At 36.9% G+C, this 22,564-nt stretch overlaps 2 protein-coding genes across 2 annotated transcripts in view; one reads left to right on the top strand and one right to left on the bottom strand.

Annotated features, from left to right (window-relative positions):
• Positions 1-451: 451 nt before the first annotated feature.
• LOC110442305 (DDB1- and CUL4-associated factor 13-like) lies at positions 452-17,093 on the top strand. The gene is made up of 12 exons (XM_021485836.1): positions 452-618; positions 2,326-2,525; positions 3,087-3,194; positions 4,707-4,793; positions 6,524-6,679; positions 7,669-7,746; positions 8,889-8,971; positions 10,444-10,511; positions 11,522-11,618; positions 12,763-12,898; positions 13,658-13,821; positions 16,289-17,093. Exons 1-12 carry the CDS (start codon positions 537-539, stop codon positions 16,374-16,376), a joined length of 1,347 nt encoding a protein of 448 aa, XP_021341511.1. The 5' UTR covers positions 452-536; the 3' UTR covers positions 16,377-17,093.
• A 3,265-nt stretch (positions 17,094-20,358) lies between these two features.
• The window catches only part of LOC110442301 (RING finger protein 32-like), a 26,444-nt gene continuing 24,238 nt past the window's right edge, over positions 20,359-22,564 (bottom strand). The window contains exon 9 of the mRNA XM_021485832.1: positions 20,359-21,312. Coding sequence (XP_021341507.1) covers positions 20,920-21,312 — 393 coding nt within the window. The 3' untranslated portion in view covers positions 20,359-20,919. The remainder of the gene's footprint in view (positions 21,313-22,564) is intronic.

Below are 22,564 nucleotides of genomic sequence, written 5' to 3'. Positions count from 1 at the left end.
CTCGACCTAAATTTTGCTTTTGCCCAGATATGCAGAACGTATTTTTTCCTGAAATGAAACGACAAAACGTGCAATTCATGCATAGAGATTTTAATCTCTGTGTGGCTCTCTTAACGATAATGATATTAAAACACTTTTTGTGATATGCACCTCTTGCTATACTGAATTATGCAGTGACAAATTTCCTAAAAAAATGACATCACACCTTTAATTCTGATAAAAATAGCCAAAGCCATGCATCGTCAAAAAACAAAAATCATATAATTTTCTTTGCTGGCAATCTGATTAAAACCACCTGTTACATGGCTCCGTTAACTTCGTACTCCGCCTGAGAGTTAACGGAGCCAGGTTACATATTATTTTAATAAGATTACATTGCGGACCGATAAGTTCTACATTAACATTTCTTATTGGTGGTGTGTAACCTAGAATCCAATTAATGGACATAGTTACGTCCCCTTTAAAATGGCTGCGCCCAGATGTAAACACGCGATGGTTTGATTCTCACAATGACTATATCTTGGTAACGAAGAAAGATGAGCTCTAAATTGAAAGTTAAGGTTCTTTCTAGAAATCCAGACGAATACTTAAGAGAAACAAAACGTGATATTCACAAAAGTAAGTATTGATCCTGTTTTTCGAGAAATGTTTGCGTTCGTCGGGTCCACGTGTGAAGCTGACACTGATCTGTGCATCCAACACATTTGCACAATTAATTTGTGCATTCTGTGTCCTCCTCAACTCTAATGCTGACAGTGAAAGGGCTTTCTCCATGATTAGAAAAATTCAGACAGATACCAGAAGTGATCTGGATATTTCAACCATATGTGCTCTGCTTTCATGTAAACTAAACCAGGACACCGTCTATTATGAATATGAGCCTTCAGACAAGCTTTTGAAGGCAGCAAAATCAGCACCCATGAATTATAATAAAAGTCACATTTAAAGTTGTAAAATTGTTATTTAATTCTTATTATGGTTTCCATATACATAATAGGTATAGTATATCAAAAGAGTGCGAAAATGATGCTACGCGTTATGACCCTGATTTAAAAACCCCAAAGAGGGCCATCACCCTGATTTGTATGCTGAGAGGTTGACAGGTATGGATCATTTTTAAACTTGTATTAAAAGCAATATTGTATCTTAGATGATAAATTTAACCCAAATTCAACACTTGAAACATTCTGTGATATTCTTATAGCTGATACTAAACATTTAATTCTATAACGATATTATGTTGCAATATTTATGTACTTGTGATATTTGTAATTATGATTTACTAACCGATCATGAGGACCATGTGGTAGAATAGCCTTTGGCTAATTATGTCATCCTCGTTAAATAAAGTTTATTATTATTATAATGTAAATTAAATACTGGAAAAGTATAATTAAATGTTAGAAGACAATAAATCATCTACGACTCTGGGAAGGAGTGACCAATACAAGAGAAAGTAATTATATGAAACAATGCTTATTACAGTTCAAGTTCAAGTTCAATTTGTTTATTTAAGTGTCACATATCACAATTACATTTATGTTCATTAATACATATAAAATAACTGTACAAAATATAAATCAATTCCATTGGTACATATAAAATACTTGCAGTTGGCTGTTTCCTAGAACTTAAAACTTAAAATAGTTTGTTTAACATAAAAAAAAAAAAAAAAAAAGAAATAGCACCTGTTGTCTGGAGCTTGATAGTTTCTCAGAGATAAACAAATACCTGGTACCTGTAGCTTATAGGGTGATAGATGTTGGAAGGGGCGACAGGTTGTAAGGGGCGACAGGTTGTAAGGGAAGATAGATAGAATGATAATGGTAAACCGTATATGTGTACATGTTTACTACATGGTGATTTATTATAAATAAGAGACGCAAGTTGTGTCAAATCAGGATAGATGGCTCCTTCTCTCCTCTGTCACCCTTTTCTATTCCTTCACCACATATTTTATCCCTTCTACTCATTTTCCTGTCTTTTCTTCGTCTGCTGGATAAACATACTACTCGGTAGTGAAGCAGACATAAAACCAAAAATCAATACGCTAAATCAGAATGATGAGGAGGGGAGAACGGCCCAGGACAGCTTAGGACGACCTACAGAGAGCGGCCGTGACACTCAGACAGCAGCTTACACCTTGACGCCAATAGAAAATAAAGCTCACCATGACCAACATACATTGTTGCCTCTAGATCTTGTTTGTACATATATCACAGACTCACAGTTAACTAAAAGACATGTTTTGTTACTACATGTTCCGTGCATAAATATACTTTAATGTATTTTTTTTTCTAATAAAGTTTCTTATTAATGATGCAGTTCAAAGAAACTATGACCCAAGCCTTCATCCATTTGAAACATCCCGTGAATATGTGCGTGCCTTGAACGTGACCAAGCTAGAACGAGTGTTCGCCAAGCCATTTGTCGGTGCTCTTGATGGCCACAAAGACGGTCTGAACACCCTCTGTAAACATCCAACCAGTCTTAGCCATCTGCTGTCAGGATCCTGTGATGGAGAGGTATGTTATAGAACTCGATCTTATAATCATTTAAGGTTTGAAATGCATCTTTTTAACATTTATGAGGGTATGCAACACTGTTCCGTTCAAACATATTCCATGATGTGAGTTAAATGCATCCTCGAAATTCCAAGGTATACAATTGTTTACATTCTCTTACCCAATGAATGCACCATGACAAAATCTGAAGCTCTTGTGAAAGTTAGAAGTAGACTGGCTTGATCCATTGATTGATGTTACATATCAGGAATCACGCATCAGCGTAGCTGTAAAATTGACCATGTTTGAAGTAAGTCTGGCTCCTCTGTCTTCTTCAAGCGACAAATATCTGCCAAGGAATTGGTCAGTTTCTTTTACCCGAAACAATCAAATAGGTTATAGTGTGCCTTTGATTTTGGTCATGATATCTTCAAGGGTGAGATAAGGTAGAGATGAAGTTAACGTTACTCCTCGAATTTTGAGAATGATAGAAATGCCACTTTTAGAGGACTTGACCGTTAGTTAGACTTCTCCTATAATATGATTGTAAATTAAATTTCTATTTCTATACTTATATTTTAGGTTCGTGTGTGGAACTTAGCACACAGACAGTGTGTGAGTTGTGTCCAGGCTCATGATGGCATTGTACAAGGACTTGCCTTTCATCCAAGTGGAAACCGTTTCATAACTGTATGTACCTCGACTTCATTGATTAATCATTGGACACAATTATATAGTAAAGATAAATGCTACTGTTATTGTACATGTATATACATGTATGAACCTTTGGATACCGACTTAATTGATTAATAATATACAACATTTTGATATAGCGCCCTATCTAGCTAACATAAGCCACTCTAAAGTGCTTTACAGTACATAGATATACAATTAATACAATTAGCATATGCATTAATCAATACAATTTTGAGGAATTCGCAGGAGCTGCCTTCTCTCTGAGCTGTAGCAAAGCTCCTTCTAGTCCTATGCAACCTGGCTAATATCTCCTTATGTATGTATGCCTGTGTCGGCGATAATCGAAAATCAATCGATTGTACAACCAAGTCAAATTAACCGATTGATAAATTTCAAATCGATTAATGAATTTAATTGTTGCATGCTGTTTTCTGTTGATATCTGTCAGATTTACTCATAGTCAGATTCTAGTAATAGATTAAAACCAACAGTGTAAAAACATAAAAGACTGACAAATGACAATCTGATTAAAATGATATGTTACATGGCTTCGCTAACTTCGTAATACGCCTACGGAGCCATGTAACAGATGATTTTAATCAGATTGGACAAATGGAAATAAACCAAGTCAGCCTTTGATTTTAAAAAGCAAAATGATGCTCCAAATCCCAATTCGAAGTGGTGTAATTACACATATTTCAAATAGATTTACCAAAATTTGGATGTTCCAATTATAATCGATAATCGTTCATTAAAAAGTTTTCCGATAATCGATTATGATTTCTGCTTCTAATTCCCGACACTAGTTACTATACATACATGTATGAACCTCTGGATACAGACTTAACTGATTAATAATTATAGATAAATGCTACTGTACACATATTGGAGATTTTTTGTACGAGTTATCTCCCTTACATAACAACAAGGGTCCTTTCAGGTACATGTATCCGGCTCAACCAGTTTGTCTGTTTTTAAATGTAACATTTTCGGGTATAAATCCCGGCGGACCTGCAAATGTTTATGCAGGCCTAGCAAGGCTTTGTGAAGGCTCGCCTGAAAGAACCATCAGATTATTCGGTCAAGATCCGCCCTTATTTTATCAACGAACAACTCTGGTCCAACTGGTTTAACTACCTTGAGCTATTTACTTAGGATATATGCTTTCTCACACACTATTCCTGGGGTCTATGTGATGTTTGAGTTTGACTAGATTACTAAAATGTGCAGTACATGTATGCTTAAATTCACAAGCATATCATTCTGCTCTCATCTGATAGAAGTTTCGCTCATTTTTACCTCAGCATATGTGTCTAATGTTATGCATAACTAATTTTGGATTCGATACTGAGTTCATGTTCTACCAAATATTCTCTCAATTTGTTTTAGAACTCCATTCAACCCTGTTTCCTCTGTGCTCCTCCCTGCCGTTCTCTCCCCTACCCCGCTCTTCTGTTCCTTTCTCACCTTTAATATGTGTAATGAAATTATTTGTTTTTAAAACAGTGTGGCAGCGACAAAGTAATCAAACAATGGAGCTTAAGTGCGGAAGGGCAGGTAGAAAAAGAGCCTAAGACCACTATCTTAGGGAAGGTAAGTTAAGACCACTATCTTAGGGAAGGTAAGTTAAGACCCCTATCTTAGGGAAGGTAAGTTAAGGCCACTATCTTAGGGAAGGTAAGTGAAGACCACTATCTTAGGGAAGGTAAGTGAAGACCACTATCTTAGGGAAGGTAAATTAAGACCACCATCTTAGGGAAGGTAAGTTAAGAACACTATCTTAGGGAAGGTAAGTTATGACCACTATCTTAGGGAAGGTAAATTAAGACCACCATCTTAGGGAAGGTAAGTTAAGACCTCTATCTTTCGGAAGGTAAGTCAAGACGACTATCTTAGGGAAGGTGAGTTAAGACCACTATCTTAGGGAAGGTAAGTTAAGACCTCTATCTTTCGGAAGGTAAGTCAAGACGACTATCTTAGGGAAGGTAAGTTAAGACCACTATCTTAGGGAAGGTAAGTTAAGACCACTATCTTAGGGAAGGTAAGTTAAGACCACTATCTTAGGGAAGGTAAGTTAAGACCACTATCTTAGGGAAGGTAAGTTAAGACCACTATCTTAGGGAAGGTAAGTTAAGACCACTCTATTAGGGAAGACAAGTTAAGACCACTATCTTAGGGAAGGGAAGTTAAGACCACTATCTTAGGGAAGGTAAGTTAAGACCTCTATCTTAGGGAAGGTAAGTTAAGACCTCTATCTTTCGGAAGGTAAGTCAAGACCACTATCTTAGGGAAGGTAAGTTAAGACCACTATCTTAGGAAAGGTAAGTTAACAGATAGACAGCTTTATATAGAGTTGACTTTATTCAAGAAAGCTCCATAAGGGAAGTCGACATGCAAATACAGAAAATGTAAATGTATAGTCAAACAATTGGAAGTAATCGAAGGGTAGAAAACCCTGAGATACGAGATATAAGTCAAAGCTAAGTCCTTTCAGGTATAGGTACAGTATTATATATTTTTGTGTGTTCCCTATATAATTTCATGTGTGCTTTCCCTACAATCACTGTATATTTTCCTACAAAATATAAATGAAAACGAAATTTAAATTAGGAGGTTATCACGAATATGTAGCGGAACTAGATTGGGGCATTCGCTGGTGACCAGGTGGCTCAGATTGTGATCCGGTAGCTCAATTGTTAGAGCATCTGTTTAAAATTTGGAGGGTCCTGGGTTCAAATCTTGGTCCAGCCATGCATTTTTTCTCTCCTGTTACAAATACATCGCAGGAGGTTAACTGTTTTGTTTGAATTAATATATAGAAGCTCACAACCATAGAAAAATGTTGTGGTGTTTTCCTAGTTGAAGAGAATTGATACAGATAACATTTGAAAATAAAGAAATACGGGTTATGTCTGAAAATAAAGAAATACGGGTTATGTCTGAAAATAAAGAAATATATAAATGCAGATATCGTACTCTAGGGTTGTGATTGTATGTCTGGAGTGTATCATGTTATACTACAATACTAAAGACATGTATTGCAAGACAGATCACAATATATACGGTCGCAGAAAAAATTGTTGATTTTCTGAAAATATTTTATAGAGTAATATTTCAAAAGGATTTTGTTTTCAAAATACTGAAAAACTGAAACATAGATCATAAGTCATTGGTTGTAGGCTGCAGTTATTGGCAAAATGCAATTAAGGTGATTTTACTGTATTTACGAAAAACTACAGTTGAATTCTGTAAGTGTTTTACCAGCAGTGAGGCATGAATGCTTAACTCCTCAAACAAGTCATCATTTTCCTTTCATCTTACAGACCGTGTTCCAGTCCATCAGCCATCACAATGCCAAAAACATGTTTGCCACCTGTGGAGAACAGGTCGATATCTGGGACTCTAGACGGACAGAGCCCCTTCGCAGCTTTACCTGGGGAGTAGCTAGCCAGCACTACGTCAAGTTCAACCCCATAGAGGTATGGCTTCATACAGATAAGGACTCCTGACATCTGTTGTACATTTCAGAGTGATAGCTGTCAATTATGGATTTTTGTTGAGAGGAAAGTGTGGTTATATCGGCCTAAGAAAGTCATATTGACCGAAATGAAGTTGAGGTCAATACCACTTTTCAGGTTCATATAACATATATTCACCGGAATAAAAGTCCTTAATTGTTATGTTAGATATCAAAATTGTCAAGAAAGAAGTGCTGCATTTGTCAGAGAGCAACACACAGTGACATAATCAAGTAAATATTTACCTGTTATTTCTAAACATAGTAACACTAAGTCAATATCACAAAATACGGATCGCCGCTTAATTACGATCCAACCAATGAGGATGAATGAAAAAATGATATTATTCAATTATAGCCTTTGGCTGAGGTTGATACCTTGATTTATCGACCCGAGAAAAGATATATTGACCGAGGATGCAGTTTGATGTCAATATATCTTTCCTTGGGTCGATAAATCCAGGTATCGACCGAAGTTAAAGGCTACAATTGGTTTATTTTTTTCAAAACAGCAATGTAAGCAATCTGAGAAAAAACCCACAGCAAAATGGCTTCGGAAGCAGGACGGTGCATTGTTTGTAAACACGTCATAATTCTATTTTTAGAAACACCCAGTCCTTCAACAAAAATCAAGAGCTCCAAGTCAATATCAGTTTTTATCAGGCCAATCACTTGTCGAGAATAATATGAAAAAATTATAAACATAATTATGCTGTTTTAATAAGACAAGAAAAAACGTAGAAAATCATCATGGGAAAAGAGCTGCATTTAGCAGAGAGTATTGTGACATTACAATTGAAATGACATCATAAATAGAATATTGACCTGCTGTTTCTAAAAATAGTGATACTGAGTAAATATCACCGATCCCTGACCTCCACCTGATTACGATCTAACCAATGAAGATGTAGGGAAAACTCATCTTATATTGATGCCTGTTGTACATTTCAGAGAGATATATTGGCCAGCTGTGCTTCAGACAGAAGCGTCATCTTGTATGACATGAGAGGATCGTCACCACTCAGGAAGGTCAGACTCAACTTTCAGTATCAGCATTAACTAAAGGGACACCTGACATTATCTTCAGGCCCCAAATCTGCAGATTTCAATTCTGGTTTTTCTGACACACTGACAAATAGACCTCAAAGAAAAGGTTATGATCAACATGAGACTTTTATGAAATTTTGACATGGAATCACATACGTGCCAACTTTTTAAAATTTCCACAGGAAACATTTTGAGTACTTGAATTAAATAAAAATAAGAAATGTGTGCATATGCTGTATAGCGGTTATATTTTTGCAGGGTTTTTAATTTCGCTATATTTGGGCTTCGGCCAATATCCGGAATTCTAAACACCAGCAAAATTATTATAGAAAATGTTAACCACTTTTCCGGACCTTATCACAACATGTTAAAAACACTATAATCCAACGCTGATATGCAAATTATTTAAAATTAACTACATCAAATATAACTCTTGTTTTGAGTTTTCTTTCTCAAAGTGGCATCGCGCATGATAGATTGGTTGCAACGCGGAAATGGTCGGGCGCTGCGATGGAAGGGTTAAAAAGTAGATACACTGAAGCTCACATACGTTATACAATTTTTTAACAATAACATGGCATACAAAGGAGGATGAGGTAGCTATACCTTTACAACATATATGAACATACATATTTAACTCATTCACCCCTGAAATTTCATAATGAACCATTCAAACCTATGAATTAGCGGTTCAAATGTGTCTTCAGGAGTGAATGAGTTAATAGTGGAGATGTTATATTCCAGACTAAGAAAACAGACATTTACAATTACTGTTTGTGTTCTAAACAAACATAACATTGAAAATTTAAACTTATTGCCAATTATGGATCAGTTTTGTGCAATATTTTTTTTCCTTTTCCTATTTTTTCCCACAAAACAATTGAGTGCGGAGAGTAGTGCCATACTGAGACAGTTCAGTAGGATACATGTTACTGTAATCAATAGTTATATTATTATTGGTATCTAACTTAGCTGTTTTAAATGTCGCAGTTCTTCGAGTGAATTGACTGTGGTATTAGACACAAGAGTATAATTTATTCACCATAAGTTTTTTGATTGTGCATATTTTCCCTTGATTGACTATTAAAACTGTACACTATAACCACATATCTGTTTTACTTCAGGTGATACTCAAGCTGAGCTCCAATGCAATCGCATGGAACCCGATGGAGGCTTTCGTCTTCACTGTGGCTAATGAGGACTACAAGTAGGTGTCATGTACTAAAAACTATTCTATTTCCACATTCTACTTCATGGAGTTTCTTAGGCAGTGTCCATTCTCAATAAAATCCAATATCATAAGCTGTTTCGGAATTATGGTGTTTAATTTCCTTGCAAAGTTCCTGGATCCAACCTTGTTAGTTATTTTTAAAATACCTCATGGAAACAGTAAAACTAAAGCACAAGTTACTAATCCGTGCACACAAGTTAGTAATCCATGCACACAAGTTAGTAATCCATGCACACGACTTAGTAATCCATGAACATGAGTTAGTAATCCGTGCACAGAAGTAAGTAATCCGTGCACACAAGCTAGGAATCCGTGCACACAAGTTAGTAATCCATGCACACAAGTTAGTAATCCGTGCACACAAGTAAGTAATCCATGCACACAAGTAAGTAATCCATGCACACAAGTTACTTATCCTTGTGCAGGAGTTAATTATCTGTGCATATGATTTACCAATCCATGCACACGAGGAAGTAGGCTGTGTGTACTAGTTTATAGGAGTTATTAATCTGTTCTTATTATTTATCTCAAGGAAAACTGTTGTGAGTTGACAGTTAGTCGGATGGGAGCTAAGTTTTTGGTAAATGCTGACCGTCTGATAAAAAGCCTGTCTTTTCAAATGTGGTACATACGTTATCTTCATATGAGGTGACTGCAGTTCATGTCGATTTGATCGTCATTGCGTATATTTATAACACCCACCATCGTAAGTGTATAAGCAATTAAATTGCCATCTCTCACATTGTAGTGAACATACGCTTTACAGATTGTTGGCCTGAGGAAGGCGACAAGAGTACATATACTATTCTCCCACCCTTCACAGGTGTGTCTCCTGTTTTAGCCAGGAAAGATCAGCTTGTCACCCCCTAGGGGGAGATAGCCTCGTCACCACCTAGGGGGAGATAGCCTCATGCTGATTAGCACATGTTCAATTGTGACGTCATTAAAATGCTTCATCAGTAATTGTGACGTCATCAAAAGTGAATGACGTTATGCATACCCCACTTGTGTTTTTGTTTACAAACATTGCAGACTACTGTCGGTGGAGCAGTGACTGAAATAATTGGATGGGAGAAAAATCATCATCTCCTACCTTGAGGGTGTAACAGAGAAATCTCCAACCCTCGGGGTGATTTTTTTGGTTGTCTAACACTGGGCAGAGCCTCGGGTTAGACAACCAAAAAACATCAACCCTCGGGTTGGAGATTTCTCTGTCACACCCTCAAGGTAGGGGAAGATTCTATTAATCACTGAAACATATCAACCATTTCTTGGTCCCAATGACGTCTCCTTTGTTGACCAGCTGTTAAGCATGTAATAATAATAACATTGAAATGGTACACGTAAGAATTTCACTGGTTGTGCTATATGAGCCTGTATAAAGTCTATATTTATACCCACCTAAAGAAAATGTGAAGAAACTATATGTTATGCTTGTGTGATTACAGTCTCTACACATTTGACATGAGGAATCTGTCCGTACCCATGAATATCCACATGGATCACGTTGCTGCTGGTAAGATATTTATTGACTGCTTACTGTATTGTTGTTAAATTTTGTGGGGTTCAAATTTCGCGATTTTGTGTCTGGAACTTATTCACAGGGGTTTAATAGAGGTGTTCATATTCTTGTTGCTACTAGCATCGAACAACCTGACGATCTCAAAATATTCATAAGGGTTTGAATTTCACAAATTTTAACACATTCGCAAAATTTGTGAAATTCAAACCCTCATGTTAAATGAATAATTTATCACGAGATCATTTTAATATTATCTTTAAATACCTAGTATAGTTGTCTTTTTGTACAGTAGTTAGCTGTGCATATTTGTTTGGGATTTTAGAAATTTGTTTCAATATTGCCTGGTCTAGCTTGCTACTACTGTACACCGGCAAACAATTTTACTTTCGCCTTTTTCGCTCTCCCCAAAGAGGGCGAATTTATCATGACAGCGAATATATTACAGCACAACATACATTATATAGTAATGACATATTAACTCATTCACCCCTGGAATTTCATAATAAACCTTTCCAGCCTTTGAATTGGAAGAGTTCAAATGTGTCTTCAGGGGTGAATGAGTTAAGGGTGAAATAGACATAAGGTGAACATGGATTTTATCGGCAAAGGTCAAATATTTGACTGGGCGAACGTTTCCTGGTATACAGTATATATGGAATATCACACATCATAGGAAATAACTTCATAGAAAACCTGGTCAATGAAATAAATGATTCCCATAGACATAGGGGAGGGGGGGGGGCACGGTAGCCAAGTTGTTAGCACGTCTGACTGTCTATAATCACTAGCACTCCACCACTGGGTCATGAGTTTGAGGCCTACATGGGGCAGTTGCTAGACACTGGCCACAGGTTGGTCTTTTTTCTCACGTAACTCTGGTTTTTCCTCCACCACTAAAGCCAGCCTTGTCCTTATATGTTAGGACCACAGCTGTTAAATATAATGGGAGGTAGAGCACTGATTTGTATGATATGTATGTTAATCATATGTGTTGGTTGATGCAGTAATGGACGTGGACTATAGTCCTACAGGCAAGGAGTTTGTCAGCGGCAGTTATGACAAATGTCTTCGAATCTTTCCTGTCAACAAAGGTCACAGCAGGTGAGTGGTCATTATACAGTAGTCCCTCTGGTATACCGCCCCCCGGTTCTATTGCCAACCCCACATATATCTTACGGCACGGGACCAAACTGCCAATATGTTCAACTTGGATAATAATAATTTGAGGATCTTATATACCGTTCCATCACAACCTAGTTCGTAGGTCATCTCAAAGCTGTTCACAGATTATTATCCCTGGTTAAAGGGACTTTGCTACCAGCCAACATCTTTCTCAACTCCCTGGAGAGCATACAGCCGGTGCTGGCATTTCGGTGCCCACAGCTAGCATTCAACAATTCTAGCACTGCCCAACCACATACTCATTTACAGCTGGGTAGACTGGAATAAGCAGAGTAAAGTATCTTGCTCAAAGATACAACACAGTCCTACCGCTGACTACAGCGCCTCCTAGATAATGTGGAGACCTGCACTTACAATATTTCTTAATTCACAGTACCTGCCTATATACCATATACATAATGCTTATTCATGTAGATTTTGCTGAAAACGGGTCATTCTATTTTCTTTATCCATTTCTAATGCTTTGACTTTACTCTTATCTAATAAATTTAAAACCTTAACATGCACATTGCTGACAAATTATGCTTATGTGGGGTTAAATGACAAAAATGACGAAACACTGATCAGCGCAGCCTTCCAACTTCTAGGATGTGACTCTTCGGGTCTGTTCATTTATGCTGAAAAACCGGTTTCTCTGTTTTTTAATGTAACATTTTCGGGTATAAATCCTGGCAGACCTGCAAATGTTCCTGAGGCCTTGCAAGGGTTTGTAAAGGCTCGTCTGAAAGCAGCATCAGATTACGAGGTCTGACCATATTTCATAAACAAACAACACTTGTCCAACCGTTGGGATCGCGATAAATGAAAGCGGTCCAAAATAAAAATGTCTGATATTTTCGCCCATGGAAATTTAACATATTAAATATGCTCTTATTCCCGTATTAACTTACAGTATTTAAATACATTGAAATACAGTCGTAGTATTTTAAATGATGAAATTTAATATGTCTGTACTAAACTAAAATTTGAAAAGAAACTATGATTAGATATTGTGAATCGAATGTACAAAATGTACTTTTCTATGATCTGTTATTTTTCACGAAAGATGTTTTAAATGTTACAGAGAGATCTACCACACAAAAAGGATGCAGAAAGTACGAACGGTACAGTGGACTTTGGATAGTAAATTTATTCTGTCTGGCTCCGACGAAATGAACATTCGTATCTGGAAGGCCCGGGCTCAGGAAAAACTGGGAGTGGTAAGTCTGTGTTTGATCATCTCAACTGAAGTTTATGTGAGATAAATACTATAGTGCAGCATCCTACATGCCCCTGGGTTTTCTTCAGGTGCCCCAGTTTCCATTCACCTGAGGACCCACCCCCCTGCAAGCTTCCAATGCCACCAAAAGTGATGAATACAAGTTGAAAAAACTGGTTTGATAAATGTTGTAAATTAAATAAAGTTGATAATCCTCGGTCAGCAGTCTTATTTCTTGATCATCTCATAACCTAGGACGATCTTATTAATTCAGTAGGTCCATGAAGAACTTTGAAATTTGTTAACAGATGAAATATCTTGACTCACTTAATCACACTAGTTGCTGCCTATGAATTTCTTTGTAACTTCATTTTAGCTCAATTGTTCAAAGCTTAATTATATTAATAACAAGCGTAAAATAAAACAAAAAAATCCGATTATGCAATATATAAGCCTTAAATCAATAGATGGGTGAATTCAAAGCAGGAAAAAAGAAGCTGGTAAGCACACAGGCCCAACTGGTATCTCAGTGTTTATACTGTAAAAGAACTCATGTTAGTGCACTGAAATTTTAGTGCTTTATTGAATTTGACACACCCACAAAATGTGTAACAATGTAACAGGGCTTCCATTTGCACATTCATAATTTAGTGTAAAATATGAAGCACTAAAATAAGGCTACTGCTAAAATATGAATGTTAACAGTATGTAGTTAAATGAGTTTTTGTCCTTATAACTGATATTTTGTATCGTTTTACAGTTACGACCTCGTGAAAAAACGGCATTGGAGTACGGTGAGAAGTTAAAAGAAAAGTTTGCAGACCATCCCATGGTGAAGAGAATCACAAGACATAGACACATACCACACACAGTATACCAGTCCTCCAAGGAACACAGAATAATGAAAGACTCGCAGAGACGCAAGTATGTATCATATATAGATATCATATACAGTATGCAATATATGTTCTTTACAAAATACTGTACTGTTAAATCATAAATTTTCGTGGGACATTAAAATTTCGTTTATTTCGTGGATAACAAAAGTCTCCTAAATTAAATCCCCTCGCAAATATAAATTTGGTATAATATAGAAAGGGGAAAATCAGAAATCATCGAAATATAATGTCCTTGAAACAGGCTTGTATATGAAAAACACGAAATTTTAACCCCACGAAAATAAATGATTCTACAATATATGCAGAAATTTTTCGCCACAGTTTAACTTTTGCAATTTTACCCCTCCATAATGAGGGTGAATTGTATCGTTGGAGTTAACATCAGTAAACAACATAATAGTGAAGGGTGAAGTTAACACTGGGTGAATACGGATTTTACCTGTATGGGGCAAGTTTGAAGGGGTGGAACTTTCCAGGTATACAGTATTGAATCAATCTTCAAATGCATTCATGACATTGAAGCATTGTTCGTCAAGTGTATTTGTCGAGTGAAGTTCGTAAGAAATGCCTGATGCATGTGACATTTCACTTGTAGAACATTATCTGTGATGCCACAGTGAAGATAATATCTTCCCGCCATTAGATGACATGTTTTGCCTCATTTCCTTATGTAATACATAGAGGTTCCCCAATGAGTTCTGGTTGGTTATCATGTTTATTGTCTCACCACGTCGCACTAGCAGAAGCGAGACAAAGGTGTTGCTTTTCCGGTGGCAGCGGCAACATTAAGTTTGTGCGTTTAACTTAGTGTCACTGAAAGTATAAGTGCTAGACCAACCAAAATTGCGGCCTACCTTTTACGGTCCATTGACTTTGTCAGCATCTCCATCAACATTAAATGTTCGTGTTTAAGTTAGTTTCTCTGAAAGTATAAGTGCTAGACCAACCAAACTTGCACCATAGATGCAGCTTAGGTAGTACATCTCAACCCATGCATTATATGCTGGATGCGGCCTACCTTATATAGTCCATTGACTTTGTCAGCATCTCCATCAACATTAAATTTTCGTGTTTAAGTTAGTTTCTCTGAAAGTATAAGTGCTAGACCAACCAAACTTGAACCATAAATGCATCTTAAGTAGTACATCTCAACCCATGCATTAAATGCTGGATGTGGCCTACCTTTCATGGTCCATTGACTTTGTCAGCATCTCCATCAACATTGAGTTTTGCGTTTAAGTTAGTTTCTCTGAAACTATAAGTTCTCCAATATTAAGTGAAAGTATATATGCAGTATACAGTCAAAGTGGGGCACAGATTAGACATATCAATTCAAATGGCTTGTTTGAATCTGGCAGTTTAAAAACATACTCTAGAAATACAAGGGTCCTTTTTCTGATCGGTATATCAACTGCCATGGATAATGAAGTCACAACGAAAAATGCCAGCGCAAAGCATTATTATGTAATTGGTAAGACTGGCCAATGAAATCACAAACAAGGTGAAACTAGTGAATAACCAACTCCTAGTAGGTATATCAAATAAGTCAGGAGTAAGGAGGCAGTTTTGGGGGAAATCATTTCATAAATGAAAATTGAGGATTACGAAATTCAATCATCTTGGTTATGAACTGAGAGGACCATCTGCAATTAAATGACATCTCCTTCTGAGAAATTTTCCCTCTGTATTTGAAACAGTCACTTGGTCCTTATATAAACATATATATATATCTATAAAAAAAAAAGAAAAAAAAGACAGAGATAGCGTCTCTAGGCCTTTCTCGGGTTGATTCCCCGTTCATCAGGAGACTGTTTATTTTGAAAACAGGCATTGTGAGGTCATAGTTGTTTACACAAGAAAGTATGACGTCATTAATAATACAAAGTCATTATGACGTCACAGAAGGGATACCCATAAATCCATGACGTCAACAACAATACAAGCTTAATTGTGACGTCACAATACTTAGACAATTCCATAACTTTATTATCTTACCAATATACTGTAAAATAACTTATTTTAGGGGACTCAAATTTTAGTGAATTATCAAATTTTAACAAATTAGTGCATTGACTAATTGGTACACACACATTGTATTCAATAAACTCAATGAAGTAAGCGAAGGAGCATCAACACCACGGATGCCATTACGGTAGACGTTTTATTGTCGACATGTTTCTGTAGGCTAGGCCTACCGTCATCAGAACAATTTTACATTGTAGAGCTAAGGTGCAAATTATCAGACCAGCGCCGAAGGATGTTGGATCTCTTTTTCTGGATAATTGTGTTGATTTACCAGCATTTTGATTCCACTTTTTCATATATTCAATAGAAAGTCGCATACAGGGACTGAAGTTAGCGTGATCATAATTTAGCTTACTATTCAAAGTGTAAAAATTGCTTAACTTTGAATACTGCTAAAAAAATGTGTGTTTACAGTGTTTCTTGTTTTAGGTAAAATTGTTACGTAATAACTGTATTTGGTTTTGTAGGGAGTCTAATCGCCAAGCACACAGCAAACCTGGGGAGAGGCCAAACGTACCGGAACGCAAGAAACAAGTGCTTGGACAAATTGAGTGAAGTGGGGAAGCTCATTTGTTGGCCGCACTGCAGCATCACCTCCTTCTACATTTTCTTGACAACAGTGAATTGATATCGGACGCTATAGGAGATGGCAGATTATTTTAATTAAAAAAGAAATTGATACAAATGTTTCTTTTAGAGTAATAACGTGGCCATGTATCAGTAAGAGGCTTTTGAAGTTGGGTGTAGTTCCTCCGTTATCTTCAAAGGACAGGTATTGGCCAAGTCATTGGTCAGGTTTTTGTATCTGGACCAATCATATTCCGTCTTTGCGTATTGCAGAGTTATCTTCTCTTGTGAGCAGGTATTGATTGTTACGTCATTGGTTTGTGATAGTAACGTCATCAATTTTTGAGAAAACGACGTAATTTTCTCACACAAACCAATGATGTAACAATCAATACCTGCTCACAAGAGAAGATAACTCTGCAATACGCAAAGACAGAATAGCTTTCTGTAAACTTGGGAAACTGTAAGTAAGAGTACCTAATGCTTATTACGCGGAGCTGGATCGTCTGTGTAAATTCGCCTACGTTTCATTGAAAAGGAAATCAACATGTTTTGAAGGAAGTTGGCGAGATTAAAGTCGATCAAATATAAATTGACAACCATGTATTGATATTGGATGTATGGGAGAGGGAAGATTATTTTCATTGAAAAGGAAATCAACATCTTTTAAAGGAAGTTGGCAAAATTAAAGTCATTCAAATTGTATTTGTGTTCTTTGTTATATTTTCATATCATTTGTCAATACTTCATGGAAGGTTTGTTACAAAATTATGTCAACAAATTATGTTACTTTATGAAATGATCAGATATCCAAAAACGTAACATCAGTTCAATATGAATGGACAAATCATAGAAGAAAATAGAACTGTGAGCCAAAAGCTAAGTAAGGCAAAATATTGCAAACCAATCTATAGTCCCTCACCAATCAGGAAGAGTTGTCTGGACAAGTTTTTTTCAACAAAGGGCCATAACTCCATAAAAAGGGTCAGAATGAAAAATAATACCTGGGTGCATAATTTCAGGTGGTAGTTATCAAATCTGGAAACTTTGGTTGAAATCAGTCCATAACTTCAGAAAGAGTTGTTGGGACAAACATTTTCTACGGACAGACAAACTGATTCCAGTATACCCCCTAACTTCGGTGCAGGGGGTATAAAAACATATTTTAAGGAGAGAAGTATCAATCCAGGATCCATTTTTCCCGATGAAGACCGTCTTATCTCACTTTAAATATTTGTCAACCAGTTCAGGAACAGCACTCTAGCAAATTCATTTTCTTACGGATTTTGAGAAAATTTGTACTAAGGTTGAGTAAAAGAATACCGAGAAGGAGTATATTTTTCAGTTTTCCAAGGTCGAGCGGTTAACACTCTGGCCCTCCATGCAGGCGGCCGGGGTTCGATTCCCGAATTTGTCGTACTCATGGATATTCAGAGAAAGTGTTTTTCTCCTGCCCATACAACTCCAAAAACCTAGGTGGAGTATAAATTGGTCTGGGGAGGATGTTGGGGTATCTGTGCTGTAGCATTCAAGTGAAGTGGCACAATAAATGATGCCATTGGAAGCACAGTCCCACTACAAACAGAACACACTACATCTCCAGCACACACCCAGGGAGATATTAGCCAGGAGGCATAGGACAAGTAGTGATAAGGCAGCTCCTGCGAATTCCTCAAAATTGTATTGATTAATGTATATGCTAATAGTATTATTCGTATATCTATGTACTGTAACGCGCTTTAGAGTGGCTTATGTTAGCTAGATAGGGTGCTTTATCCAATGTATACTATTTATTATTAAAGGCAAAGAAGATATGTGTAATGAGATTCGAAGAAGGGGACCCTTGGACTCTGATGCCGAGATGAACAACAGCTGTGTACCGGGTGGCAAATTCAATTCATAACGAAATATATGAAACAGATGGGCTCACATGAATACTGTCAACGTACATATTTAACCAGTATTCTAATTTCAACTGTTTTTGCGCCTTAAATAAATTTATTATACTAAATTATGTTGCACTAATTGAATTTCTATATATAGCTTTCTATTGAATATATTCTAAATGCGCCTTTTCATCAATTAGCTAATATATCCAAATTCGCAGTAGTTTTTCTAATGCTGTTAAATGATGACAAACATTTCTAATTACTTTACATTAAATATATTTCATATAGCAATAATAAGTACACACATATATGGACAAAACAATAGTTCTCATTCTTCATTAATTAAGGACGTTATTGAAGCGTAAACATGTAGATGAAATTCAGAATTCACGATTTACAATAATTTGGCCTGGTATGTTTAGTATAGTTAACTATATGGTATTTTCATTCTTTACTTCTGGAGCACTAAATTTGGTATAGTATTTCTTGTTTAATACTGTAGAATCCATTGGATGACTATACAAATACAGAACTAGCATGATATAGTAGAAAATTGAAAACAACAACTCCTAGAAAATATTTGTCAATTTACCTGTGGTGCATTCAATAAAATCAAAACTAGAGATTTGTTTTTGTGAACAAAGTGTCTCCCCTTTAACAGTTTAAAAGATACGGCCCGGAAAAGATATTCCTGTGAACAATTATTTGACCTTTGACCTCCAGGTCAAGGTCAGTGACCTAACGACAGAGCACTGTATATCGTCTGTTGGCGATGTAGATATACTGCAAGTTTTATCATATCTTTAACTTTGCACTTATTTGACCTTGTTATTAGAGGACCTGCTTACTGCTTTATTATAAAATGCATATATGTACAAGTTCTAATTGTAATGAGGACAATCACAGAAGTCCTCAAAATTGACTGTATAGTCACAAATGATGCTTGGATAGAGTTTACAATGCCATCATATACTGGCATACTAAGTTTAAGCAAAATCGGACACAACAAGGGACTGTTGGCATCACCTTTGCGTACACTTTGACCTTGAGTTAAAGGCTATCTTGCCCTAATGACACTGCATTGCAAATCATCTGTAGGTGATGCAGTTAAACTGTTTCATCAAGATATCTTAAACAGTTTAATAGTTACAGCCCGTACAAGATGTTCCTGAAAAATATGCACTTATTTGACCTTGGTTCAAGGTCACAATGACCTTATGACAGTGCACTGCACATCTTCTATGGGTAATGCAGGTATACTGCAAGTTTCATCAAGATATCTTTAGTTGTTACAGCCTGGACAAGATGTTCCTGAACAATTTGCACCGATTTGACCTTTGACCTCGGGATCAAGGTCACAATGACCTAATGACAGTGCACTACACACCTTCTACTGGTAATGCAGGTACACTTCAAGTTTCATCAAGATATCTTTAAAGGTTTAAAAGTTACGGCCTGGACTAGATCATATTAGAAGAACCAGTACCACTACAAGATGTCTACCTTCATTCAAAGGCGAGACATAATAACTTGTAAATAAGTAAATGTGAATGCCATCAATATGCAATGAATTGTGTTTAAAATACAAAGTAAGAAATTAAAATAATCTGTGTATTCATAGACCCTGCAGGTAGGGCGTAAGAATTGTACCTGCTGCCCCCAATTGCATGATCGTAAGAGGCGACTAAATTTGAAACCTTTTCTCTTCTTTCCTTTCTAAATAACTTTCTTCTTCCTAATGCCTCCCTTGACAATGCCTCACTTTTGGCCATTTGTTGAGCGTTCGCCCCTGTGAGGAAGGCTTTTGGTTCTGTCCCCTGGCCGAGACATACCAAAGTCTTTAAAAATGGAAGTTTCTACTCCTGCTTAACGCTCAGCAAATTAGGAGTGGGACGACTGGTTCGCCCATTGTCAGTATAATGTGACCGGGTGGGGCGTCCTGCTGGGTGTCTCTACGGCAGTATGTTTCAGTGAGGTAGCACTACAAAGTCGGCATCAGTTCCGCGCTATCACAAGGAGACAAACACGAACATATCGCAGCCTCCCAAAATACACACACATACACTACACGCATGCATCCTGCATACAGGGGAGGCCGTCCTTAAATAACCTTAGCTGTTAATAGGACGTTAAACAAAATCAAACAAAGTATTCATAGAAAGACTTCTATATAGTATCACAATCAAGGACAGTGTGGAACTCTGCACACACACTTCAAGCTTTTCAAGCTTTTTGATTGGTTATTGTTTGTTTTGGTTTTGTTTTCTGCATTGTCATTGGTTTAAATCTGAGGAATGCTATTTTTTCTTGAAAAAAATATTTTGATAATTCTCACTGCAGTAAAAAATAATACTTGTATGTAAAAGAATAACTTGATACTTTACTGGCAAATCTGTAATAAAAATAAAATAAATAATAATAAAAGTCATTCCTTATGTCTGTATTCAGTATTTTGGTCTGTTTTATATCCCAAAAAATCTTATGCTTTCACAAGTGAAAATCTCCCTTTTGATATTTCTCAATGCAGCGAAAAAATTACACTTCTATTCAATGAATAATTTTTATATTTCACAAGTAAAACTGAAAATTTTAATTTTATAAATTAAAGTTCTTTGGTCTGCATTTTCTACACTTTCCAAATCCTAAATTGAAATACTCTTCTTTTGATAAATAGATCGACAAACGGGGCAAGCGTGGTGGCCATCTTGTAAAGATAGTTCCTCAAAAGTTTGTAAGCACTGCTCATGAAAGACGTGAGAACAAGATAGCAGAACTGTCTTTCTCTTTTTAGTTGTTCCAGATTCATGTACTTCTTTTTCCTCTCTCTTTAAAGATTTCGGCCTAACAGCACCTAGGGAAGCTTGTTTACTTGCGGCGGTTTTGTTTCTGTTTGATGGGGTCTGCTTAGTGTTTGAAATTGTAGTTTTTTCTTTCGCAGACCCCGAGCGTTTGTCTGAACAGGATGGATGTATGTAGGTCTGTGATACTAAACTTGTCAAACAAATTGGGCAGTCTTGAGTCTCTCGTTGTACCGCCTGCAAAAAAAATAGTTGTACCAATCATGAGTAAAAACACAAATTTATTCACATATTGAAGTCTCTTTGGTCACTGAAACATTAAAAGAAACAAAGCTCCGTCAGTTGTAATTAAAATTTTACTATTTTCTTTCATTATCTTGCAAAAGTTTAACATATGGCATAATTGTGAAATTTACAGTATCCCATTCACTATCATGTGCCATGTGACGTGTTACAACTACATCTTTGATAATGACAAGAGGCCCAGAGGGCCTGTATCGCTCATCTGGATATCTAAGCAATCATGGCAAAATTTGCTCCAAATGAGATCCAAGGGAATATGCCAAACCCGAAGGCCAATCCTTGTAGCATATCTGTATTAGATTTTTCATGCCCAGCACTTTTACGTATGGTTATGGGGTGGGGATCTCAACTGTTTCCAAGCTTTGACTCAGAAACTAGGTCCCTAGGGTTTTGGCTAGACCCCAGGATCAATTCTAATATCATGACTGCATTTGTCTCTTTTTGCCCAGCATTTGTATATATAGTTTTGGGGTGGGGATCTCAACCCTTTCAAAGTTATGACCCAGGGGTTAAGTCTGCAAGGGTGGGGCAGACCCTGGGGTCGATTCTAATATCATGACTGCATTCGTCTCTTTATGCCATGCAACAATTGTATGTATAGTTTTAGGGTGGAGATCTTAACCATTTTCAGGTTAAGTATCCAAGGGTGGGGTAGTCCCCAAGGCCATCCTGGAAGCATATGTGCATTCATCTCTTTATACTCAGCAATTGTATATATGGTTATAGGGTGGTGATCTCAACTGTTTCCAAGCTGTGACTAAGAAACTAGGTCCCTAGGGGTTCGGTCAGACCCCAGGGTCTATTCTAATATCATGACTGCATTCGTCTCTTTATGCCCAGCATTTGTATATATAGTTTTGGGGTGGGGATCTCAACCGTTTTAAAGTTATGGCCCAGGGACTATGTCTCCAAGGGTGGGGCCAGACCCTAGGGCCATCCTGGAAGCAAATGTGCATTCTTCTCTTTATACTCAGCAATTGTATATATGGTTATATGGTGGGGATCTCAACCATTTCCAAGTAATAAAACTTATTTTGGCCCCACCCCTTAGCCCGGGGGGTCAGTCCCACTATTTGTACAATTTTGAATCCCTGTCTCCCATGAATGCTTCCGACCAAATATGATCGATATCCATGGCATAGTTCTACAGAAGAAGTCGTTTATAGCAATATAGCCAAATTGCCCC

The sequence above is a fragment of the Mizuhopecten yessoensis genome, unplaced genomic scaffold (genome assembly GCF_002113885.1).
Source record: "Mizuhopecten yessoensis strain PY_sf001 unplaced genomic scaffold, ASM211388v2 scaffold716245, whole genome shotgun sequence".
Lineage (NCBI taxonomy): Eukaryota > Metazoa > Mollusca > Bivalvia > Pectinida > Pectinidae > Mizuhopecten > Mizuhopecten yessoensis.
The sequence above is the reverse complement of the archived record's forward strand: the minus strand, read 5'-3'. Positions and strand labels throughout refer to the sequence as shown.